The following is a 27,416-nucleotide window of genomic DNA, read 5'->3' on the forward strand; positions in this document are numbered from 1 at the left end:
ATATATAATTTCTCTTAAGATATTTTGAGTTATGTGGATCTTAAAGAAAGGGTCGAGTTCTGGGAAGAGGTGAGCGTTATCATTATTATTATGCAAGTGTGGAAGAACATCAGATAAGACATGTTCCCTGAAAAGCATCGCTCTTCAAATGCCTTCATATTCTAAATATGTCATGTAACATCGTAAAAATCCGGGTCAGATTTTTACCCCATGTGTTCGTGTAGTCCAATATACATCTTTCTATGTACAATGTTTGTAACTTTACCAAGACTTGGCCAAATTTCTTATCATTTTGATGATTCCAGAACCTTGCAATACACACAAATTCTTATATGCTAGATGATCAACCTTTTCTGGTCGATTCCACACCATTTCTTTCACAATGCAATCACATGACCAGAACTCAACTTCATATTTAAAGCAGTATACCGTTTATATTAAGTATGCTTTAGATTTTAACATATTTTTGTTTTGTTTTGTACTTTTATGACATGACTAAACTGTCTAATTATAATGAATTTTTAGGACAACACTGACTTTAAAAGCACAGAGTTTAAAATGTAGAATTAAAAACTACGGAAAAAATATAGCACCGTCACTTTTCACATCTAAAAACATTTATAAGCCAATGCTGATTTCCCAGCTTCGAAAGGCCAACAAGACGTTCATAAATCTATTACAATACTAAAATAAAAGGGAGAGGGTCAGCAATTTCCATGTGCAGGTCATAATTCGCTGACACCAGACTTGGTGGAAATACCATTAATGAGTGTACACTGTCTGCACACAGCAAACCCGTAGTCCCATCAAGAGGGAATTGTAAGATAATGAATTTTCCATTTAGGGCGATAGGTGGAAAATAGAGAGCATTACATAAGGCCTGTTGGTCATAAAACTGAAGCCTAATACTGGTGATTGAAAACACCTATTATTGGGTAAACTCCCGAATGGGTCAAATTCCCCTTGAGAGCCTACAACTATGCGTCTTTAATGCATTATATGCATGCCAAATGTGACATTTAACATTAACTATCGCCGGTAAATTAAATAATATGAACCTAGAATGATAGCCTCTATCATCTCTTGCCCTTTCCTTTGCCCTTGGCAGTCTGTTCTAGCCCATCAATATACCTCCTGGGTATCTTGTAGTGACCTGTAAAAAAAAACACAATTGAAGAGATACAAAAAATATATTAATGATACAAAATATACAAATAATTACCACATTCACCCTATGCTCATACTTATTCCAGGGAATGTGCAAGATGTCCACAAAATCCTTTCATTCATACTCTGAGTTTAGCCAGCTGCCCTGGGAGATGAAGCTTTCAATGGATAACTTCCTATTAAAGCCCCACTGTACTACTTATAGCTTCTAGCGCCCTCTATATAACAAACAATGCATAATCGTGCCTGTTGGTCCCCCATGATCCTCTTTTTCTTATGTTAATTCAGAGCTGATTTGATGAGATAACCACCTGTCCAGTGACCTTGCAGGGTGGTATAATCCCTCCTGTACACTGGTACAGAAGGGCTTTAAAAGAGGAACCCATTTCCTACACCCAGGTGGAGAGTGGCAAACTTAGATTAATGTCTTGCCAAAGGGCATTAAGTGCTGCTGCAGGACCCAAACCACAAACCATGTGATGCTATGTGACTTGTTCACCAGCGTATCAGGAAAAGAACTCTAAAAATGCTTAGTAAGTGTCCGATGCCCATGCCATTAGATCCCCTACCCAGCTCAAAGAACGGATAATGAAAGTACTATGAACCTGCTTTCATGTCCACCTGTATAGACAGACCGGATGATTTGTTTTCCTTGAATAATAAAACCTGTACTAAAGTGACCTGTACAGAAATGCAACCTGTGCATACAGACCCAATATTTTCTTCTTCTCCCTCCCCCCTCTCTCTCTCTCTCTATTTTTCTCTCTCCCTCCCCCTCCCTCCCCTTCTCTCTCTCTCTGTCTCTCCCCCTCTCTCTTTCTCTTTTTTTTTTTTTACTTTCTCTCTCTCTCTCTCTCATGAGGTCCCTTTGAATGTTCATAATTATCTGTGGATAATTCGGTCATAATTACCTGTGAGAAATTTGTCAAGGAATTTGAGTTGGTTTCCCTGCACTGTCACCTGTAGGCCAGACTTGGCATTGGGGCCTTCACCCACTGTAGTACTGGCTGCTACAGCTATCTGGAGCCGATGGCCAAACTCCTTGGGGTCCAGACTGAACTGCTCCAAGTTCTGGATCACTGTGATCTACAGAGTGACGTTTGGAGAAACAATACAACAAAGCAAACAGTGTAAACGTGTTATTGAAAGCTATCTGGAGCCCATGGCCAAACTCCTTGGGGTCGAGACTGAACTGCTCCAAGTTCTGGATCACTGTGATCTACAGAGAGGCATTTTTAGAAAACGATACAACACAGCAAACGTGCTATTGAAAGCGCTGACACAAAATCTATCCAAAGTGTTAGGGCCATTTCATATGACAAGGAAGGCAAATAATGTGCATTGTTCTCTGAAGATGAGATTACACCTGATTAAAACATTTGTTTGTCAAATGGACATTAGACAAAAAACAACAACAACAAAGAGAGGTAATGTACTTCTGTTACACACCTAAAGGAAATGTGTTTACTTGTAAGCTCTGTAAAGGCCGATTCCCTTCACAAAATGGGCATCCATTGGTATCACAAAGCACTGTCTACACATTCTAGAAGTGACGTGTGGTATTTATATCATATTATTTCATTTTATTACATTTTTGCATATAATGACTGAAGTTAGAGACTAAAAAACAGAAATTATAATATGATTTGGATGACCCAAGATTCAAGAAAATAATGACTGAAGTTAGAGACTAAACAAAAGAGAAATTATAGTATGATTTGGATGACCCAAGATTCAAGGATATAATGACTGAAGTTAGAGGCCAAACAAAAGAAAAATTATAGTATGATTTGGATGACCTAAGATTCAAGGCCATTTCTTACCCATTTGTTGCCTCCCTTTCGTTCCAATTTGAGTATGATTGGTTGGACCTGGCCTTTGTGAATCCGAGGTTGAACTTTGGCAGAAAGATCGCTGGGGAAGAGTATCTGATAGCCAGGATTCATCTTGTGCAAGAATCTACAGCAGTTTAATTGAAATAAGGTGAAATATATGCTATACATGTGTGTGATTAGATTGAGGAAGGTTAATTCAATGCAGGTAGAAAATCATATTCCTGCTTCTTCAATATATTTCTATACTCAGTGATAAATCAAGCTAGAGAATACATAAATAGGTGATTGAGAATACCAAATCAGCATTTCTTTAATTTCAATATAAATATGCATTCGCAGGTATAAATTTGATTAAAACAATAATTAAATGCTATATGATTAAAATTTATTTGATGCTTTATCATATAAACTGAATGCGTATAGACTTACTCCCCAGTCACCTCAGCAGACTGATTCCAGACTGGCCAATAATCAACAAAATCTTTACATTTTGGGTAAATTTCCAGTATTATCTATTATTTGACTTGTGTAATAGTATGTTATGATTGCCTGGGGGGGGGGGGGGGGGTGTTTCACAAAGATCCTAACTTGAACTTAACTCTAACTTTGACTTACAAATTATGGAGAGCCATTTGTAGCCTTAAAACTAAATATATTCAAAAGCGAAAATTCAATTATTTTAGAATTTTTATAAATTCTACATCAAGAACATGAAATCTCCTTGATAATAGAAAATATGAATGATTTGAATCAACATTTTATGCCTTTTATAATAGAGACAAGTTCAACTTAGGATCTTTGTGAAACACCCCCCTGGTTTATCAGTTGCAGGATTTTCAAGGACCTACTATAATGCCATAACTTCTCACTGCGGTAAAAACTTAAGAACAGTTCCAGAACCTTCAAGAGTTTTATGGAACATTAGAAGCCCTGCATAACAAACATTCCATGAATCAAATCAAAACCTCACCTGGTGAAAAGCTGATCCCATTTGAGATGACTGACACTACCCTCCGACTTCTTTATGGCTGCATCATGGAGAATAGGGTCTAACATCACATGGCTGGGGGGGGGGTGGGGGAGAAAGAAAAAAAAGCTCGGTCAGGGTGGCACTGTAACGAATCCATACTTCCTATAACCTACAGATAACACAAATAAACCTATGAAAATAAACCTATCAAGTCCACTCTCGAAATGCCTATGTTTCTCTTGATTTCGTCACACCATTCTCCCTCTCTCCATAATTGGTGTAAATCAAGGAGCTTGGACCAAGCGAAACAAAAGAAGTAAGAGAAGATCCCAAAATCCAGGAGCTTGGACCCACCAAGCGGAACAAAAGATGTAAGAGAAAAATCAGACATCTTGCAAGGCTTTGTCACACTCATTGTGACAGATTGACAGACCAGGAAATCCAAGAGCTTGTAGACTTTGTGCTTCAAGCATTTTGGAGGAGTAAAGAGTGTGTCCATCATACTGAATGAGTTTCTGATGTCAGTGTGCCAGAGGCATACAAGATAAAATAATCCATGGAAGATGATGTGCATTCTTTGGAAAATTCAAAAGCTATACCTCCTAAAGTGCAACAATGCAAATCCAAAAACAGTTAGTCAAAGAAAATGGAAACAAAGGAGGACCATACTCTTCAGAAAAATCAAACAGATTTGTGCTCGGAAAATACTCAACAAGCCAAGTTGTTCTAGGTCAACAAGAAGTCACAAACACCTTGATTGTCATACTTTGAGTGACGAGGATTGGTTTTCTTCGAGATCACAATTCTATGACCAAGCCAGTTTGGTATAGTAAAGAGAGTGGCTGGCTAGACACATACATGTAGACATACGGAAGAGAGCGGAGCAAAAGACTGAGAGGCGTATTAGCCCTTGATAGGCCTTCTCTACAAAAATTCATGATGTTCAAATGAAAGTTCCCAAGGCAAATGAGGAGACTGCCTAATATGAGTTCATCATTTAATCCAGCCTTCATTGATGCAGAGCTTTTTGTGCTTCAAGCATTTTAAAAGGAGTTAAGAATGTGTCCACCATATGTTCCTAATTCCACTGTGCCAGAGGCATAAAAGATAAATGAATCAATGGAGGATGATGTAAATTTTTTAGAAAACTTCAAAGCTGTAACTCCTGAAGTGCGACAATGCAAATCCAAAAATCAGTTAGTCAAAGAGAACCGAAACAAAGGAGAACCATACTATTCAGAAAAATCAAATAGATTTGAGCCAGGTAGGAAATATTGATTGTCATACTTTGAGTGACGAGGATTGGATTTCTTTGAGATCACAATTTTATGACCAAGCCAGTTTGCTATTGCAAAGGGAGTGGCTAGCTAGACACATACATGGAGAAATTTAGAAGAGTGTCGAGCAAGAGGCCAAGAGACTGCCCAATATGAGTATATAATTTAACACAGACTTGTTTGCAGCCTGTCATCGGTGTGGGGCTCTTTGGTGCTTCAAGCATTTTAAAAGGAGTGAAGAGTGTTGTCCATCATACTGCAAGAGTTCCTGATTTCAGTGTGCCAGTGGCATTCAAGATAAATGAATCCATAGGAGATGATGTAAATTCAAACCTGTACCTCCTAAAGTGCAACAATGCACATCCCAAAACTGATTAGTCAAAGAAAACCGAAACAAAGGAGAAACATACTTTAACAAAAAATCAAACAGACTTGTGCTGGGTAGGAAATACCTCTACAAACCTAGTTCTAAGTCATCAAGAAGTCACAAACTGTGACAAACACATTGATTGTCATACTTTGAGTGACTAGGACAGGATTTCTTTCACAATTCTATGACCAAGACGGGTTTGCTATATTGCAAAGGGAGTGGCTGGCTAGACATATGCATGTAGCTTACAGAAGAGAGTGGAGCAAGTGGCCAAGAGGCATATTAGCCCTTGGTAGGCCTTGGATCTTTGCTAGTCCCTGCGACCACGCACTTTTTCGGCACAATGTACGACAATACTCTGTAAGATGGATGTACTCCAATGGAAAAAGAAGAAGTCCCCCAAATATACTCAATTATCATGTTAAGTATGTATTGTTCTTTATTGTATGTTTATGTGGCTATTGTAATATTTTGATGTTTTTCTTTCTGCGTTGTTATACATGGCTGTTTTTATGAGTTTTGTGGAGATAATTGAATTGAATTGAGCAAAAGAGTGCGGAGCAAAAGGACAAGACCCATATAAGGCACATCTCCTATGTCCTGCCAAGTCCTTCTCAAAATGGACAAACCATACCTGTGTGTGAAAAACCTTCCACAGCACCGTTAACATCTCGGACTGCTCAGTGCGTCCTATAGTTGATAAGAAAGAATCAAGGCATGGTTTCTTAGGTGAAGAGAAACGAGAGGGAAGACAAAAGCATGAGCCAATGAAAAGACAGAAAATAAACAGACATTTGCAACTAAGTCTGTGTGTAATTCACATTACTGCAGGGCAACACAAAGTGCTGTTACTTGTCCAAGAACAAACTGTCTTGGATGTTTGACAAGGAGAACCCTGGGCTTGCTTTCATACTCTCTGTATATCAGAGTTATGAGAGGAAACAAGCTTCAAATCCCAAGGTCAAAGAAAGACAAGTGTGGAATTTGTGAAACATGTACCGCAAGATGTACAGCAAGACATCAGAAAAATTGGCACATCTCCTATATCCTGTCAAATCCTTCTCAAAATGGACAAACCATACCTGTGTGTGAAAAACCTTCCACAGTACCCTGAACATCTCAGACTGCTCAGTGCATCCTACAGTTGAGGAAAAAGAATCAAGGTATGGGTTTTAGGTGAAGAGAAACGAGGGGGAAGACAAAAGCATGAGCCAATGAAAAGACAGAATTTGTTGAGCACTTGCAACAATTTCTGTGGTTCAATTGTGCCGTTACTTGTCTGCAGATCTGTTCAAGAACAAAATGTTTCGAATGTTTGAAAAAAATAACCGTGGCCTTGCTTCAAACTCTCTGTGTACCGGGGTTATGAGAGAAAACAAGCTTAAAATCCACAGGCCAAAGAAAGACAAGTGTGGAATTTATGAAACATACCGCAAGTCATCAGAAGATCAAAATAATCAAATGAATGTGGACAAGAAGCGTATTAGGCATATCTCCAATGTCCTGCCTAATGCTTCTCAGAATGGACGAACAATACCTGTGTGTGAAAAAACCTTCCACAGCACCCTCAACATCTTGGATTGCCAAGTGCGCACCATAGTTGATAAGAAAGAATCGAGGCATGGTTTCTTAGGTGAAGAGAAACAAGGGGGAAAACAAAAGCATGTTGCGCATGTTGCGCTATTCATAAATACAACTACAATCTTAGTAGTTCTACTACTAGAACTATGTGTACATTGCGTGCGGTTTGTGTGGTTGTGGATTGTGTGTTAATGAGTGGTATGACATAGTCCATTCATCAATTATTTCATTCACAAAGTGTCAGCCAGTTTTTATTTGGATTTGTACTCTTGTAGGGCTATTCTTGCATCGCAATTTTAAGCCACTCAATGAGCGACCCCCCCCCCCCAATTTCCCTAAATCAAACGATGCATCCTATGGTCTTCCTCCTGCTGCAGTGAGATCTGCAAACGAGAAAGTTGAGGTTTTAGGAGAAAATTTTTCTTTGACTCCATAACTCGGCAAGAAGCGACATGAGCCGTATGGCGCATACAGCAGCAAGCTGCGAGCTAAAATCAGACGTTATGCGGCTGAAAATGGAGTCGCAGCAACTCGCCGAAAGTTTTCAGCAGAATGAAAGAAAGCAATCAATGAGAGCAGCAATCGTGGCATGAAAGATGCCTATGTCAAGGCAAGCAAGTCAGACGAGACCCCGGAAGCTCTGCCAAAAGGAACGAGAAAAAAGAATGGAATGAAATGGCGAAAGCATTTATTGGTGCCGTTTGAAAAAGTGGTGGCAGCATCAGCACAAAGCTGGTGTTGGCTGGCACCACAGGGCTCCTTCAAGCAGCTGAACCTCCCATTCTAGATGAATATGGGGGTTCCGTCACCATCCACAAAACGTGGGCAAGATCCCTCCTTGACAGAATGGGATACACCAAGAGGAAAGCGACAAAGGGTGTAAAGGCTCGCCCTGACGATATCAACCAAATGGCCAGAAGATTTCATAGGAGGATTGGTCGCCGGATGGGAAAGTTTGACATTCCCGACTAGCTCATCATCAACCGAGATCAGACTGCTGTTGATGTGATACCAGCTACATCTTGGACCATGCATCCAGAGGGAGATCCGACAGGTGCCCATCAAGGGAAGCGAAGACATGCATCAATACACCTCTCTCTTAGCCTGTAGTCTGAGTGGAGAGTTTTTGCCTCGTCAGATTATCTACCTAAGCAAAACTGTGCAGTGCCACCCTCCAGTAAAATTCCGGCCACAGTGGGTCATTTGGCACACGGAGAGCCATTGGAGTAACAGTGACACCATGCTCCGGTATTTGGACAAGATCATCATCCAATATCTCACGCAGACGAAGGAGAAGATGGGTCTACTCAATGTCAAGCCACTCCTCATCTTTGATGTCTTCAGGGCTCACCGCACTCGGGACGTTCTCACAAAGCTGAATGACATGGGATACATGTACGTCTTTATTCCAAGTACATATTTTATACCCTTTCCAGGACCTACACAACAGTATTGGTAAGTAGATTTAAATTGTTGATTTAGTGTTGATTTATACCCTTCCACCTGGCACTGTGAATAAAATAATAATGCACCACTTGTATTCTTTTGATTGAAGCCAATTTTTCATTAAAAACTGATGTGTTATATTCAGCAGCTTTGAGTGAGTATAATCACCAAAAAACACTAGGTATTTTTTAACAACATTTTTTTTTTCTTTTCTCGGCTGTGTCTAAAAAAATGAAGGTGCATCTTATACGCGGAGACATACGGTACCTGTAGTCATTTTGATCTATTAAGCTCTCATTCTTGATGTAAGCTGTAATGGCATTCCTGACATCTTCCTTGGTCATCCAATCACCTCTCCTGATGGTCAAAACAAAATGGAGATGGACAAGATGAAATTAATAGTTTGAGAGAGAGAGAAAGGGAGAGGGAAATGGTGAGAGAGAGAGAGATTTTGCTCTAAATTTAACGGACCAGTTCCTCTTGTTTTTCTGCTTCTATTAAAAGCAACTGAATATCATGGTGAACTTCCCCTTTAAGAAAAGTTAGATAGTACCACGTAAGCCAAAATATCACCTCGAACAATTACACCATCCTCTGAACTTACTTGTATCCACTGTGTTGGAGTACTGGTGCTTGGTTGGGCATGACTGAATAGAACTGCCTGATCTCTGGTGGTCCTTCGGGTGCCTTTGAGCTGGAGGATGGGTTGGACGACGCTGCATCCGTCTGCTCATCGGAATCACCAGAATCAACAAGAGGTACAAAGGACCTTAGCCTATGGACAAAGTTGGGGGCAAGCATTAATAAGTCTGAGCACACTTTGGTATAAAGTTGAACATCAACATAATGGTTTGATTGGGTGAATAACACCGGCAAAACAGCTGTCTGGGCCGGGAACGCCATGATTTAATATGATTCTTGAATGAATAGAACTGCCTGATCTCTGGTGGTCCTTCGGGTGCCTTTGAGCTGGAGGATGGGTTGGACGACACTGCATCAGACTGCTCATCAGAATCACCAGAATTAAGGAGGGGTACAAAGGACCTTATTCTATAGGGGAAAGTTGGGGGTGATTCCAGGGTACAGACAATGAAAAGGTGAAGACTGGATGATATTGAAGATTCCAACAACAACAACAACGGAAAATCAGAAATAACAAAATTATATATTTTTTGCTATCAAGGTTCTTCTCCCTCGGAGCAAAACGCAAAATACATTATGGATAGGCCATTACAAGACGTGGATAATTGATTGAGACAAATGCTCATGTACCCTTCACAGCTCATTTTATGTATGTAATTACCAAAGAAGAAAAAAGAAGTCAGTCAGTCACTCAATAGTGTCTGACCGTGAAGTCTAGCAAGTAAACATGTTTCCTTGCATAATTTGCATATTAGGACATTGCTAACGTCTAAATGTCACAGATAGGACATACATGACATATTCATAATTCCTGCAAAGTTCTACAGAATTTGATGTTAGCTGCAAAAGGGTTATAGTATCTTTAAGATTGGATTTGATTTTAAAGCTATGAGTTGATGCCTTCTGGCTCTCATCAGGGGGTGTTTCACAAAGCCTTTTTTCAATGACAAATGAAAAAAATTCAGTGACAAATCTGCTGATAACCAATCAGAAGCAAGGATTTCACTAGCTCGTAACAAAAACTGTCATTTGTCACTGATGACAGGTTTTGTGAAACGCCCCCCAGATGAAACACTATCCAATGACTCACTCATCATGGTCTTTGTAGACCGCTGTGATGCTGTCCACACCCTTGCTCAGCTCCCTCACGTCCAGGAGACGTCTCTCCTGCATGGCGCGCAGGAACTTGGACAGCTTCTTGTAGCTCGACTTCTTCAGATCCAGAGTCTTCCCTTCTGGACTAACATCAAGGTAAACATTTTCAGTCAAATCTGTCTACTACATGGAATAAGAGAAAGTGGCCACCATATACAGGTGGTCTTTCTAGACCGATTCTACAATATACACTTCTCTTTCTTGAGGGAGACAAAAATGCATGGCCATTATAGACAGGTGGACTTCTTCAGATCCAGAGTCTTCCCTTCTGGACTAACATCAAGGTAAACATTTTCAGTCAAACCTGTCTATTACGGCCACCCAATGGAAACAGAGAAAGTGGCCACTGTATGCAGGTGGTCTTTCTAGACAGGTTCTTCAATATACACTTCTCTCTCTTGTTCTCTCTCTCTCTCTCTCTTTCTTTCTCTCTCTCTCTCTCTCTCTCTCAAAAATGCATGGCCACTATAGAGAGGTGGCCATATATCAAGTCACAAAGAGTCTTCACATTATCATGATTCAATAGCATAATTTACTAATTTTTAGAAAAACAGAACATTATCAATGATAACAATTGGGAAAAACTGAAACCGATTGATTCCTAAATTCCCCAACTATATTGTTATAATTAAATTAAATTAAATTTTAAGTGAATGTAAATCGTTACAAAGCAATGAATTGGCTCTATATACCATTCCACACATTTATGTGTTATTTTCATGGAAAAAACAGTTGGGATAATTAAAAATTTGGGAGTCACACATTGACGCCTTCAAAGAAAACCATAAATATCTTTGTGGTTTGAGAACTTTTACATGATTTTTGGCATGTTAGAGGGTTAGTACAGTAGAAGGAATATAATAAGAAACATTTCATACAAAAATTAGGCAATTTTTTAAAATCAACCTTCAACAATGTTACCGGTTCACTTCAAAGGCGATGTATTTAACTCACCAGGATGTCTGCATATAATTCCTATATAATGAGCTAGTCAGCAAAGGCAAGTCTGAGGGCTTCACTTTCTTCTTGACGCTATGCAATAAACACTGGTAGAGACATTCATCCATGGCGTCTGTATTACAAGATCATTATGTAAAAAGAAGAGGGAAAAAAAGGGTCCTTTAAATGGGATGGGAATGATGATTTCATCAACATGTAATTTATGATTGTTCGGTTTATTTCTAATACTCCCTCTCATTCTCAGATTATTTTAGACTTCAAACTTTTTCAGTATTATTATGAAGATTTAAAAACATCTACGGCCCATGATAGATTAGCTCAGACCTTTTTATAAGCTATGAAGCAGCAAATCAAGAAGTTTGATAACATCTTTAAAAAAAATCAATAACTTTTTATTCAGACCCCCCCCCCCAAAAAAAGAAGAATATACTTGAGAAAAAAGAAAAGAAATGGGGAAGATTTCTGCACATATTGTGTCCATTTTTGTTATATAACCACATTGCGCTTGATTCCAGGAATTCAATAAGGGAAATTGGTAAGCCTACAATCCTTAAAATGGCAAGATGTAACACATTGAGAGGTTCCAAATTTTGTCAAGCTTTTGACGAAGTTCATACCCATGTATTTGTTTTCAGAGACATGACATTTTATTACCACAATGCAGCAATAAAAGAAAGACACTTTTGTTGCCAATTTGAAGAATGACATGTGATCCTTGAAATAAATCCTGTCCTTCACATTCCTAATACACAGCATCAGCAAACATCTTCCAGCTCATATATCATCATCACCACCACTCACCTACAGGTGAGACTCCATCCCCTTCATCTTCTACCGGTTCCGGCTCTCCTCCGACTGCTCCTGCATCCAGGGACAGACCAACTAAATCCTCCTTTAAACCACCTCCTTCTCCGTTTCCTTCACATACATGTCCACCATCAATGGCACTTTGGCTCTCTAAGCCTTCAGTTCTTTCCATATTCTCATTATTATTGTTACTTCCCGCAGAGTTCTGGGCGGCGATGGCACTTTCACCCGGAGGTGGAGAGTCTCGACTGATTGGGTTGATTTGCGGTGGTTTTAGTTTACCACCGCTTTCCCTGTTGAAGGACAAGGAAAGTGAATACTAAAACTTATTCTTCATTCACAGAGTCTGTTTTGCACAAAGCTATGGTCTCCCAGGTAAGGAAGACAGATTCTGTGACCAAGGAAGTTACAATAAGAATTAGCTAACAAGACATTGATAGGTTTTAATTTACATTTTCTGAATGATTTTTATTAATAAATTGCATTATTTCAGATGAAACAACTCTTATACAAAAGTCTACTTTCATGTCGCAGAGTATGCATAGACAGAAAATGGGAGAGATGATATGTACATAAATATGAACACATAACTTGCAAACTGACAGAGAGATAACAAGTACCGTAGTGGAAGAAAAAGAGATAGAGAGAGAGAGAGAGAGCAACAGAGACAAAGAGTTTGACAGACAGACACGGAGAGAGAAAGAAACAGAGACAAAGATAGAAAGAGAGAGAGAGCGAGAGAGACAAAGACAAAGAGACACAGAGAGAGAGACAGAGAGAGAGACAGAGAAACAGAATACAATGTATTTTTTTTACCACAGATGATCCCCTATACAGTGCAGAGTGAGTACTCCTTTTCCTTTCATTGCTCTACCCAGCATATCTTCTGAGGAGACAGATGCTGTTCCTATGGCGACTGGAGCCAAGTTACCAACGACATTCACACTGCATAGTTGTGATTTCTCCAGAGGGGGAAGTCCCGTCTCTGCGAAGACTACACCTGGTAGCATTAGATCTGCAGTAGGGTAATCAATTTAATTCATAAGGTCATCATCATCATCACTGTCAATATGACTTAAAGGAAACCAAAACCTTCATACCAAGTTACTTTTATTGTAAAGTTTAAGATATTTGAAAAATATCAGTGAAAATTTGAACAAAATCGGGCAAGGAATAAGGAAGTAAGAGCTTTTTGAAATGACTAGTCACTACAGGGCGGTATTCAATTTGATGACATCATCTGTGGACAACTCTCCATGCCTTTTGTACATCAAATTTCATGTTTTTCCTTCTTTCTTGTGATTGAGATAATGTACTCCCCTGAAAGCAAGATATAGAATGCAAAATGATATTCTACTTCACATGTTATGAAGTCGGATCAAGAACACGAATACATACCAAAAAAACAAAAAAATTGTGAAATTTTATGTACAAAAGGCATGGAGAGTTGTTCACAGATGATGTCATCAAATTGAATACCGCCCTCTAGTGACTAGTCATTTCAAAATGCTCTAACTTTCTTATTCCTTGCCCGATTTTGTTCAAATTTTCACTGATTTTATTCAAATCTTTTAAACTTTACAATAAAAGTAACTTAGTATAAAGGTTTTGGTTTCCTTTAACATCATTTTTATAATGGCCACAATTATAATTATCATCATTATAAATAATCATACCGCTGCTTCTGTTGCTACTACTACTACTACTAACACTACTACCACTACCATTAGTATTACTACTACTATTATTATGACAGGTGGTGCTACTGCTACTACTATTGATACTATTGCTACTTTTATGATTACTTTTTCTACTACTACTACTACTACTACTACTACTACTACTACTACTTATTTCTACTACTAGTACTACTTCTTCTATATACTACTACAACTACTAGTACTAGTCCTATAGTTCCTCTTCTACTACTACTACTGCTTCTATTACTACTACTACTACTTACTACTACTTACTACTACTACTACTTACTACTACTTACTACTACTACTACTTACTACTACTTACTACTACTACTACTTCTACTATTACTACTACTACAACTTCTACTACTCCTACTCCTACTCCTACTCCTACTACTACTATCACTATTAATACTAGTACTTATTATACTACTACTTCTACCACCACTACCACTACTTCTACTACTACTACTACTACTACTACTACTACTACTACTACTTCTTTCACTATTAATACTAATACTTAAACTACTACTTCTATTACTACTACTTCTACTACCACTTCTATCACCACTACCACTACCACTAATACTACTACTACTACAACTTCTACTACTTCTACTACTACTACTACTATCACTATTTATACTAGTACTTATACTACTACCACTTCTACCACCACTACCACTACCACTACCACTACTTCTACTACTACTACTGCTACAACTCTAAATACATACCTGCTCCACCAGCCATCTTCTCTATAACAGGGGCGTATGTACTAAGACATGGCAGCAATGATGGACATTTCCAGAGTGTGTAAACTGTGGTAAAAAAAATTAACATTAGATAAAGTAAAGATTCTAACACGTTTTCTCTTCTAAAATGTTTTATACACATTATTTTTAATTTACAGCACTGCATTTAATGACTTTTGTCACAAAATTATAACTTGAGAAAGTGGTATGTAACTTTGTCAAAGTCGACCACCTGTTACAATACAACAAACAATAGCAGCATATAAGTTGCTATGTCAGACACGTCAGACTAAACAGTCGGCTAAACAAATAAACCCAGTTCAGCACATGCTCATAATAGAATTGCATGCTTTCATACATGTACAATACATCATCATTGCCTTTGTTTTCCTGGTGATGCTACAGCATGTCTGACATAGCAATTTGTATGTTGCTATTGTTTGTTGTATTGTAACAGGTGGTCGACTTTGACAAAGTTACATACCACTTTCTCAAGTTAGCTCATTGATAACTGACAGGTGTCACAAGGAGAATGAGATCTGGAGGATTTTTAGGGAGGAGCTTAGCAAGTTTGAAGAAAAAAACAGATATTACAAAAATATTTAAAAATCTATGAAACACATTCAAAAATTTACATATCAAAATATGAGATGTATGCAGGACTACACACCAACAGGAACAAACTTGCATTTGGATGCCAGGGGCCTTTTAAAGGCAGGAGCCATTTAAAGCCAATACATTTATGAACATAATGCAATCACTGCATGCACATATGTACGACATCTACACAGGGCTCAAATTAATTTTTTGTCCACGGGGGCTCTTCCCCCGAAAAAAGAGCCCCCGTGAGCCTTCTCACGGGGGCTCTTTTATTACTGACGGGGGCTCTTTTTTATACAAATATCCATTGAATTGGTACCTATGATACTCCTCAATTATTTGCTATTTCATCATTATCATTTCAATCAGCATTTTCCCTCTTACAAATTTACAAGCTACATAGCTGTTACTGGCCTGTGTATATAATATATACGCATACAACATTGATCTTTATGATGTCTTTAACGTGACATATCTTCTTCTCCCCTTGCAAACGTAAAAGAAAACATGGTCATTAAAAGGGATTAAGCGACAAATAATGATTGTGATTCAAATTGATGCGAATATTTGTTTGAATAAGCACTGCTATTCACCCGAATCTTCTTTGTAAAAACAACTTTTACAAATCTCAGCCATGCTTACTGAGTTGAGACGTTTCATTCAATTTAAAATACCCATTACATAATACACTTCTCCTAATCTCAAAGTGATCTTACAGCACAGTGGCAGAATTGCATGGCTGAGATTTGTAAAAGTCGTTTTTACAAAGAAGATTCTGGTGAAAAGCATTGCTTATTCAAAAAAAAATCCTTGCATCAATTTGAATCACAATGATTATTTGTCGCATGGTCCTTTTATTAAATAACCTTGTTTTCTGTTTTGTTTGCAGAGGGAGAAGAAGCTATGTCACGTTAAGAAATCATAAAGATCAGTTGTATTATGCGTATATACATATGATACCAGAACAAATGTTGATTATCAGAATGTCATTTTGGAATACCTCTATACAAATACCACATTGTCTTTAGCCCGTATCAGTATTAGTATGATCCAATATAAAGCTATTATTCTTTATTTAATTCAGTATAATGCTTTTCCTCAAAAATAGTTTTGCTATTTTTTTAGGGTTGAGACGCTAAAAAATGGTTTCAAATGTACATTACACGAACCCTGAACCATTGCAAAATGATGGTGGTTCTCTCTCTCTCTCTTTATTTTAATCATGCATTATCAACTACATATAAAGCAGCAACCAAAAACTTAGGGTTATCTGAGATAGGTGAAAGTAAGAGTTAAAAAGAAAGTCATGCTAAAACGGCGCTTCACTTCCCCCCGCCCCCTGAAAAAAATAAAATAGATTAGTAGTCCTCCTCTCCAGAATCCCCCTCCCCCCGCTTTAATATCACATTTTCACTTGGCAGCCCAAGGGGGCCGGGGGTGGGGGGGTGGGAGGAGGGGGTTAAACCCCCTACCCCCCCCCCCCCGCCGTAGATCTGCCCATGTTACCATATCATTCCACGCAGGGGCGGCGATCCCGGGGGGACGGGGGGGGGACACGTCCCCCCCCCCCCCTCAATTTTTTTAGGGGGGGATCGCCCCCCCCCCCACCTGGAAATTTGAAAAAGTGCAAAACAAATTGTATAGCATATACTGAATAATGACTGCAACACACTTTTAGGCTCTGGAAGGCCCAAGAGTGCAGCGTTTAGACTAATAAAATTGCAAAAAAAATCTCGCTCGGTCGCTACGCTCCCTCGCATAACATCCTCGTAAAAAAAAAAATGGATTTCGTCCCCCCCGGTCATTAACGGAAATCGCCGCCCCTGATTCCACGACATTTTGGTCTTCCTCTTCCCCTTAAAAGGGACTTTTATATTTGCATGGACGTGGACGTGGACGTGTTACGTCCTTTTAAGGCACTGGTAATCACATGTGACGTCCTTTTAAGCACTGGCAGTGCCTTAAAAGGAGGTCACACGTTGCAGTCCACGTTCTCATCGTGCAAATCTAAAAGTCCCTAATATTGATTTACTGGTCGAGGTTCATTATTTGCTGACAACGAAAAACTTCTCCAGGCCATGACCATGTTTCTGCCCTTGCCCGATCGCCTCCAGCTCCAGCAGACATGGCGCGGCAGCGTGCACACGCACCGCTACTAACGGCGCAGTAGGCCTGTAACCACTGCTGACGGCGGCACTGCACTGCGAGCTGAATCGGTAATAATAGGCCTACTCATAAAACGAGAAATCTTGCACGCTAATCTTAGTTCCATTTCATTGGTTTAAGGTTTGAAAATTGAAACTCAATATTGTGTTAAAGTTATAACAGAAAAGATTATCTTTATTTTATAATTCCACCGGGGCGATTTTTAATTTTGCAATCGCCCCCGTGAGCAACCTGACGGGGGCGATTTTGTAGCTCACGGGGGCGAATCGCCCACCGCCCCCGTGTATTTTGAGCGCTGCATCTACATGTAAATCACTGTATGTATTACCAGTAGGATAAAGAACTTTCTCATTCTCAAAAAAAGCCGGCACTCCATCTGCACAGTAGACCATCATATGTTCCCCTGTATGTGTTTGTATCTTCATGGTGGTCGTCTGGGATTTGTTAGGGAAGATGGAGTCCACCTGGACAGAGGTGATCTCACTGAACTGCTGCAGCACAGAGGTCTTCATCTTACGCCTGGGGGGGGGGGGAGGGAGAGGGGGGAGGTAGAGAGGGAGAGAGGGAGAGAGGGAGAGAGGGAGAGAGGGGGAGAGAGAGAGGGGGAGAGAGGGGAGAAGGGGAGAGAGTGAGAGACAGAGACAGAAAAGGGGGAGGGAGAGAGAGAGAGGGAAACAGAGAGAAAGTGAGACGGAGACAAACATAGAGAGCGAGATATATAGAGGGAGAGAGGTAGAGAGTTAGAAAGAGAGGTAGAGAAAGAGAGGTAGAGAGAGAGAGAAAAGGGGAGAGACGGAGAGAGAGAAAGAGAGAGAGAGAAGGTGTTGTGACTTACATGTCGCTCATGAATGTAATCAAGTATGAGCCACTGACAGTACACCATGTCTGTTGTACAAGGTTATCCTACATGTATCCATTGCCATTGGTGCAACACAGGACACAAATTTATAATGGATTTGTTTTCTCTTCATAGAAACACTGAAGTTTAATTTGGAGAAAAAAAGATCTCACCCTCCTAAATCTTGATAAACCTCACAAGAAATAACAAATAATGTAGTGTTTCATAACCAGGACAACATTACCTGAAATATAGGCCTCTCTTAATCATATATTATGTACATCATCACAAATAAAACATTTAATTGTAATATATCAACTTTAATTTGGTTGGACATCTTACAACTGCTAAGTCCATGTTCTGGTGCAATTATAAGTTCTGTCTTAAGGGTGCACATGTATTATGACTTTCTGCATTTAGTAAGCACCATCAGTGAATACAGGCATATGGGCACACAGACTATTATTGTTTTCATTATTCAAGCAATTCTCCACCGATTCATAAAAAGTGACACTGTATCATTTTGCAGTGAAACATAGTCCAGGAATTTTCACTTTATTTTACCTTATGAAAGGTGGTCATGATGATTCATATGAATCGTATAAGGCCATTGAAAAAAAAAATCATGTTTAGCGTTCCTGTCTGCTTAATTTTGGGGGCTGCCTCCTTTTTGTCTTTTTTTGCCAAATTTTTTCAATTTTTTTTTTTTTTTTTAAAGAAAAAAAACATAAAAAACAAACTGCTAAAATGATCTACCGGAATTTCTGATTTAAAAAAAAAAAAAAAAAATGCCGGCAGCCTTCTTGAAAAATAGCCCGACTGTCAGGGAAAATATAGGTAGCCATTTTGAAGAAAAAAAATAAAGGCAGCCATTTTGAAGAAAAAAAATAAAGGCCTCCTCCTTCCTATTTTTTGAAAAGGCAGGACGCTAAACTTAGTTTTCAAACTTACTTGTCAGATCCTTTCATCGCCGCATTGGACTTGACATGAAATGGCTTCTTGAACATGATGGCTTCCTTAAGCTACGATGAAACAATGAATAAGGAGAGGATCCTTCCTGGTCTGTAACCTTTGACCTTTAAATGTAATGGAGGAGAATGAAACTAATTAACATTATAATCTTGGGTTGTCATAGGGAATTTACCATTCAAATTTGAAGATTATGATCAAGTTACAAGTGCTTGATATTGTCACAAAAATGGCATGATTTTCTCATCACTTTCACCTTGAGTAAAAATAATCACAAACTGGAACTAGATGATCATCTAAGTATATTCTGACATCAAAGTGCAGTAGCAGCGTGAAAAGAAGAAAAAAAGAGGGAACAAGAAAAATATCTTCATCCCCCCCCCCCCCCTATGTCTCCACTCTCTGGTTCATATATTTTTATCAACTTGTGCACATAGTAAAGAGCATACCTATGTCAGAACCCAGTGATTGGGAGGGGGAGGAGTTGGGCTAAGCTTCATGCATGTAACATGTGAATCCAGTCCATTGGCCAAATTAAAACATCAAAAGTTTGATTATTTATAAAAATCATTGATTTTACATAATTTCAAAGTAGATCTATAAATGGAATTGGAAACAAAATGTTGTACTTCCCTCCCTTCCCACTTGGTTTTGCAGTCCTCTCTCAAAATGTAACAATTAATGGGCCCAGACTTTATGACAATACATGAAGAGGAGGGAAAGATAAACTGTTTAAAACAGGTCTAGCTACATGTAGATGTATGTCTGAATAATGAGAATATTTATTCTTAAAAGTGGAAAGAGAATTAAATAAGTGGAAAAACAAAATAATCAAATAGACTATAAAGATGTGCAAAGATTTGTCAATATGATTAGGAGAAATAGCAAAGAAATAGGAAAAATAGGAGATGAAAGAATGAGGAAATACTTGATGTGTAGATCACAAAAGATGGAGACAAAAAAGAAAACTGGGGAAATAAACCACATGCTGATCAAATGTAGATGTAGAACTAGCTCAAAATATTGAAAGATCAAAAAGATGGGATAAAAACTAAGAATAGCTAGACTGTACATGTGGAAGAAGGTCTAGATCTAGATGTTAAGAAAAGAAATTTAGAGAAAGAAATCCATTAAATAACAAAATATCATATCATTTATCATAAAAGACAGAAAAACTGATAGTATTTGATAAAATTAAAAACAAACATAAATTATATGAAAAACATATGACAGAACAAAATAAGGAGAAGACGAAAATAAAGAATAGTCTAGCATAGTAGCAAGCATGCGGAGGCGGGACAAGGAATTGGATTAGGACTCAACTTCCTTCTCCTTCGATCAGCAAATGGGAGTTTATGATCAGTTTCTGTGTCATCATCACGATCATTCATGGCATTATTGTTGAGATCTCATGTTTCAAACATAGATCCTAGAGTACAGTGAGTAGACTAGATTGTCACTCATTGGCATTGCCATTTTCATTACTGGTCTAGTAGAATTAGAAGAGCGCGCGCGGACTAAGTCCGGGTTCTACTTCTACCCCCATCTCGATCTCTACCGGGCGGCTGCGACAGGCAGAAAGTAGCAACAGCTGCCGTACACTTACTTGAGCTGAGCCCGCGCCCGAGCTCGAGGGACGAGTTTCGACGCTTGACTGGAGTCTGACTCTGACTCTGAGGAAGCTGCCAAAAACTAAATCATGTACAAGATTAACACAAATAGACTACATGTTTTATTGTACATAATCAACGGGTGCAATTTTACAATAAACTCTACAAATAGTAAACTCTTACAGTTTAAGCTGACAGGTAAAACTGAAAGTAGCTCTTCATATATAATTGCACGTGTGTATGACCACCGGATGTAAATATCCATTTAAACTTTGACCTGTATAATGAATGGCATTCGCGCAATGTATAATGGCAGACGATACTGTCGGAAGTAAAATTGATAGACATCGCCATTTTGAATATTCGTGCACTTTTATTGAAAAGTAGTTAGTAATTCGATACGAAATGAAGCATTATAAGAAGAAAATTCATGGATATGTAACGAATATTTAGACTGCTATATTAATTTTTCACCATATATATTGAAAATAAAGGCAAAATTTAGTGCTGTTTATTCAAAGAGTTAAACGCGCACTACTATTTGGTCCCCGATGTCATTTATGTTACAAGTTAGTGATGCGGTTTTGTTGTTTTGGCGCGTCTAGCCATGATAAAAATTTCGGAAAACCGGTAGATTTATGACATATTCACTGGCATTTTTCACTCTTCCATGAAACCTCATGGTTCCTTAAGATTCATGTAAGTTCAAATCGAAATATTGTTGGTATATTTATTTGTGAGAAGTGTGTTATTATTGGGTGTTTCGCTTGGGTGCCGCTCACCAAATTATTGTTCATATTGGCCGCCGTACACGCTAATGCATAGCGTACGGGATTCAATGGGTGCGTAGCCCGACGTACACCGCAGACACGGCGAGGAGGGGACCGTGCCTCTGTCTGTCTGTGACTGAGATTAGACCCAACTCTTTTGACTGGTAATTTATTATGGGAGGACAAGGGCAACCATTTTATTTTCAATAACCTAGATCTAGACAAAGTGGAAACCCACATGCTGTGTGCCCGTTGAAGTTGGTTGTCCGGACGGCCCGTTTTCATGAATCAAACGGTGAAAAGAACAATTTTTTTCATTGCAAATTTTCATGAATCAGTTAAACTGTTGTCAATAATCAGTAGGGGCACTAGTCCGAGAATAAGGATCGTCTTAGTTAACGCAGACGGACGCGTCCACATGTTTGCAGACGTTTCATATTTCCAAATCCACGCTTTGGTGATGCGAAAGAACGCATTTCTCGATGATTTTCTTGATGCCTTTTTAATTTTACATTGACTTTGTCTTTGTACAGAGACTTTCACATTATGAGCGATAAATCCTCGGGAAGATGGACAACCCATAAAACTTGACGTTGAACCGGAGTTATTTTCTTACGCGGAATCCGTTCTTCGCCTCGCCAGCGCGCGGTTCAGGAACCCGATGGTATGTGTGTGAAGAGGAGCTCTTCTGTGTTCACTCAATCGCAGCGAATTTGCAAATGACGCACTTTCCGCCGTGCAAGAGGTGTTGAAACATTACCCTTGCCATGCAGTAGCGCTCGTCCAGTACTATTGGATCAACGCACTGACATTCAGTGCTTTGTTGCACAATTGTGTGAAAATATGCTTCGCTCCTTGTCAACGGAGATACCCCCTTACCAGGCTAAAATAGTGTGACCGAAATCTAGGTGGCGCGACCGAATACTGGGCAAAAAACTGCTCTTTCTCTACTCGGAAATACTTTGCTTAGTATCATTCTATATTTTAAGTGACTTTAAAATCATGTTAGAGGACTAATTTTCTTTTCTTTTGATGGGTAGATTGCCAAATTAAAGGAGATACAAATTCAAATTATGAGCAATTTCCCCTTAAGTGTCCGAATACCGGGCGCACTTCCCTTACCTCTTTTGTTTCAAACATTGAACAATGAGTCAAACATAAATTTAAGACAATAGCTTATCTCTTTGACTGACTGTTCAATTTTTGTATTTTGTACACTATATTTTGTGGAAATAAAATTAAAATTCAATTTTCCAAGTGCATGCGTGTGAAAGTTGAAAATGATAATTTTTAAGCTAAAGTAAGGAGTGGTTTCACTTTGAGTTGTAAATTGTACTCATTGCTGCTGAACATTTAAAGATTCTAATCATTAATGCTGTTCGCAGCTTCTAATAGTACGTCGGGAGTGAGTGCATGCCATGACCAGGACAAGTTGACAAGTGGGTGAGAGTTTGAGCCTGAGTCAACTTTGGAAATTTCACTATTAAATCTACTTCTACAGTAGGCTAATACTAGGGTGTCTGAACGATTTTTCAATTTTCAATTTGGGATCGTTTTTCACCATTTTTGTTTGATATTTGAATAAAAGATGTTATCAGAATAATACATTTCAAATTTCAAGTCTCACCGATGTTTCTATCAAAAGTTACAGCCCCTCCAAAACGCTGGTATATTCATATCATTTTGGTCAAAATCGACGAAAAAGACGTCTACGCAGAGTGATGTTGTTTTGCTAAATTTAGCCAAACAGCTGTATCGCGCGATATGCAAGCGTATGCATATCGTACGCATGCTGCTAAGCCAATCCGCGACTTGCAGCTTGAGCCACGCTGTCTCCGCGACATGTGCCATTGACTAGTATGGTTGGCGTTCGTCGCACAATAAACCCGGAAGTGAATGCACGTTATAGTCAATGGCAATATCGCGGAGATGTCTCCGCGATATTGCCATTGACTATAACGTGTATTCACTTCCGGGTTCTATGCCGCGAATGGCCACCCATACTTGAATTTGGGGTTTCGTTCGTGCGCGGAGATGTTACGCGATGTAACCATGGTTTGGACTGAGCGGAGCGCACGCCCCCTAATTAGCTGATCCACCAAATAGCGAGAAGGGTATTTTTAAACTGTTATCAGTTGTGATCCCTGGGGGCTAGCGAAAATATAAGCACATAGAATTGTTCCTTAGGACTGGGACTACTTATCGATCGGGGCGTCATATCTCAAAAGTGACAAACCTCAGAGTTAGCCAGGACACAATGTTTCAATTGCTGTTTTGACCAAGATATTTTTAGAATTTCGGGGGCTACGCCCCTTTAGAAATATTGGAATTTACCTGCTCTTTCATATGACACCTCATTTATTGATTATCACCTTCAGGATCACAACAGATAAAGGTTTGAATCTCGAATTGAAAAAAATAAATTGACTTTTTTTGCATGGTCGCGCAATGCACGTAGACTGCATAGGGATGCGTGTAATCTCTATGGGAAGAATTTTAGCACACAACATCGGGTGCGCGATCAGACACCCTACTAATACTCGGCAAGATGCCAGGATCCATAGCATAATAATTAATATAAGTGAGGATGTAGTGCTAAAGTAAGGACAGTAGGGAAAATCTCACCCATTTGAGAGACTGTCTCCCATCAGTACTTATTATTCATGGAAGATTTAGCTTACAAAAGAAACAACACTTACTATGTCATTTTCCCTACCAATTTTTTTGTCTCTATGAGGTCAGGTGCCCATTGGTTTTGTGTGTGGATCGTTAAAAAAAAGATGTGGAGAAAAAAAAAGTACTGGTAAATGATTACATTTTAAAGTAGATGGTCATAACTAGGGACCATAAGAGATGATTTCATGAAGAATCTGCGTATCATGTTCAGGGGGGGGGGGGGGGGGATTATTTCGGGGGCTACTTATCAAGCTTGCCTGCATAAAAATAAAACTCTAAAATTTGTTTTGCATTGAACTCTGCAAATTTATGGGGGTTCTTTTGGGCATTGTGGGGGCAAATTTGCCCTAGTGAGCCCCTGTGTATTTTTTTCACTGATCCTGTTTTTGTTGAGTTAAGGTGTTCCCTCAGCAGCAAATGTTAATAAAAGATATATGTGTCCCAAATGGGAGACTGTCTCCCATATTGGTCGTGCAATAACATGCACCTCTACTGAAAGATTCGAACTTGTTGCTCATTTGCAGTGCATGCTTGTTGGTACGTTAACAAAAAATGCAAGTAAAAATGCAGTTCCTCAGTGTAGTTGCTCAGCACTTGGAAACGCATCTATTGAAGGCCTCCGATGAAGTGATGGGTGTTTTTAGGAAGTGCATTCCAAGCAGTTACTGTGCAAAGAAAATATGGCTTCTGGTAGAGTTAGGTGCAGGAGGGAATCACCAGCAACTTCTCTGGGTGATACTGTCGTATGTTGCTGGCAATCATGGGTGATGTGTAGTGCTGTGCATTGATGGCTACCATGTTGTGTTGGATTTTGTTCATGAAGCAGATGTTTACAGCATTTCTTCTCCTCTCCAGGTTCTCCCATTTAAGTTGTTTAATCATGGCAGAGTCCCCTCATATACATTGTACAGTAATATCTCTGTAGAATGAGTCTTGCAGCTCGCCTTTGGATAGCCTCTATTTTGGAAACGTGTTTGTGATTTGGTTCCAGACTAAGCTGCAGTATTCTAGGTGTGGTAGATCTAACGAAAGAGAAGAAGACTTGTTTACATAAATTTTCTGATGACAAATCCTAGTTTCTGATTGGCTCAGGATATGATGTTGTTGCAGTACAATGTAGCCTTTTCAAGACAAGTTGGATGAGAATATCAGCCTTAGATATTAGAGATCTGGTATAGGTGCAAGAGGAATATACTATGAAGCACGTTGAGATCTTGTAGGGTTTGGGTGTTTGAATGTTGATGATTGGGTGATAAGTGAGGCAATCATTAGCAAAAACTCGATTTGATGAAGGATATAAACAGGAGCAGACCAAGAACCGTGCCTTGCAGTACCCCAGAGGTGACTGGTACCAACTCAGATGACCCATAATTGTTTATTGTATGTTCAGCAAGTTGTTGTTCTTTTTATGTCAAATATTTATAAAAAAATTCCACATTAATTTTAATTTTCTCTCATGCCGTTCTCTTTTGCAGTAGTAAACCTCTATCATCAGAATGAATGGAGAAGTGCCAAGTGTTCCCATCACAACTCTTGCAGGAATAACAAGTCTTACAGACTGTAAGTCCTCATCGATTTTTCATCCAAAACTTAGTCTAATGTATAAAGTATGCAATATAATTCTTTTGTTTTCTTAGATGAGAAATGGACATGGGAAGTTAAATATTAAACTGACTGACAGTGGCAATCTTAGATTTAAAGGCCCACTGCACTACTTGTAGCTACTTGCGCCCTCTATATAACAAACAATGCCTAATCGGTGACCATTGGTCCCCCATGATCCTCTTTTTCTTATGTTAACTGAGAGCTGAGTTGATGAGATAACCACCTGTCCAGTGACCTTGCAGGGCACTCTAATCCCTCCTGTAAACTATGGCAGATAAGCTTTAAGTCTACCCTGATATTAAGTTGGTTTTAAAAGAAGCAGAAAATAGTTAAAGACAATGCTATGAAATTTTCTTGATGCATTACTCCTCTAGTAATAATTGAACCTATGACTTGGGGTTACTAGCAAAGTTCTATTCATTCTTGTGGACACAACTTTTTTAACAATGTCAAAATGTTTATTAGTGCATCAAATATTTCAAATGGAGATTTGTACTAGGAACAGATTTTTCAACCAACCTTTATTTATTTTGTTGGATTGTTAGTCCCAGTAGTTCATGTGATATGATATTGTGCATTTCATTTCATTTTTTTTTTCTTTCACATACAGTGTTGACAGAGTTGCCCCTGCCCTCACCCCTTCCTAGTGCAATCAACAGCAAAGGCCTTCTCTACACACCCCAAATAGCAGAAGAAGCTCAGCGACTGCTAGGGAGGCAGGATGAAAACCTAATCCCTCAACTCCTTCATGTCCTTAGCCAGACAGATACAGATCACATGTAAGATACTTTTCAAGATCAATTGGCCTGTCTTCATCAGCTCGATTTTGCCAAATAACCCGCTATTTTCAGACTCCGGATATTATCCAAAAGCTCGTAGTCGCCTCATCACCAGAACTACACGTTATTTCCCAAATAGCGGGATATTTTGAAAACAAGACCAACATTTCTTGTGATGTTTTCTTGACCAAGTATCCTGCTGATTGCAACTGCTGCTGATGATAACGCAAAATAACTGTTTAATTTGTGATGGGGATAGATGAAATAGCAGGTTATTTGTCAAACTTGAACTGATGAAGACAGGCCTATTGAAATGCCACTTCCTTGACTACCACCCCAGGAACCACTTGACCCACCCCTAACAGGAGGGACTAGTGTTAACCTGAGGGTGGTCATCGGGGGGGGGGGGGGTAATTGCATAGGGGTTGGTACAGGTCATCGCTTTCCATTTGAAGTGGAACTCTATACCTAGTGATGATTTATTACCTTATCAGAAGTAGACGGTAAATCATTATTTTTTTAATTGCAAAGACAGCTGTTGGTGTCTGCTACATGCTTTTAAATGTATTAGAACAAAGAAATTATTTATGTTTTCCACATGTTCAGATGCCATATTGGTGTGCAATCACAAGTAGATGGGAAATTATCATTTTACTTTTATATAGTTTACATTGAACTTTATTTAGATATCTCTGTTGAAGTGGAATATGATTCAAGTGTATTTCATCGTTACTG

General features: G+C 39.0%; 1 protein-coding gene and 1 long non-coding RNA gene across 3 annotated transcripts in view; one reads left to right on the forward strand and one right to left on the reverse strand.

Moving 5' to 3' along the window:
* Positions 1–340: 340 nt before the first annotated feature.
* On the reverse strand, positions 341–21,153 carry LOC100893544. 2 transcript variants are annotated; one of them, XR_004066217.1, is made up of 14 exons: positions 21,035–21,153; positions 19,224–19,348; positions 17,763–17,953; positions 14,651–14,734; positions 13,027–13,225; positions 12,205–12,503; positions 11,398–11,515; positions 10,379–10,528; positions 9,251–9,421; positions 8,914–9,003; positions 3,973–4,065; positions 2,991–3,126; positions 2,079–2,253; positions 341–1,153 (listed from the first exon to the last, which is right to left on the reverse strand). It is a non-coding gene; the product is annotated as a eukaryotic translation initiation factor 2D (long non-coding RNA). The 2 variants fall into 2 exon arrangements; XR_004066218.1 differs by lacking the exon at positions 21,035–21,153 and adding an exon at positions 20,848–21,015.
* A 259-nt stretch (positions 21,154–21,412) lies between these two features.
* The window catches only part of LOC100893903 (nipped-B-like protein A), a 48,317-nt gene continuing 42,313 nt past the window's right edge, over positions 21,413–27,416 (forward strand). The window contains 3 exon segments of the mRNA XM_030996962.1: positions 21,413–21,550; positions 25,773–25,857; positions 26,513–26,681. Of these exon segments, the coding sequence (XP_030852822.1) occupies positions 25,794–25,857; positions 26,513–26,681 (233 nt within the window). The 5' untranslated portion in view covers positions 21,413–21,550; positions 25,773–25,793.

The sequence above is a fragment of the Strongylocentrotus purpuratus genome, unplaced genomic scaffold (assembly GCF_000002235.5).
Source record: "Strongylocentrotus purpuratus isolate Spur 01 unplaced genomic scaffold, Spur_5.0 spur5_scaffold_3, whole genome shotgun sequence".
Classification (NCBI taxonomy): Eukaryota; Metazoa; Echinodermata; class Echinoidea; order Camarodonta; family Strongylocentrotidae; genus Strongylocentrotus; species Strongylocentrotus purpuratus.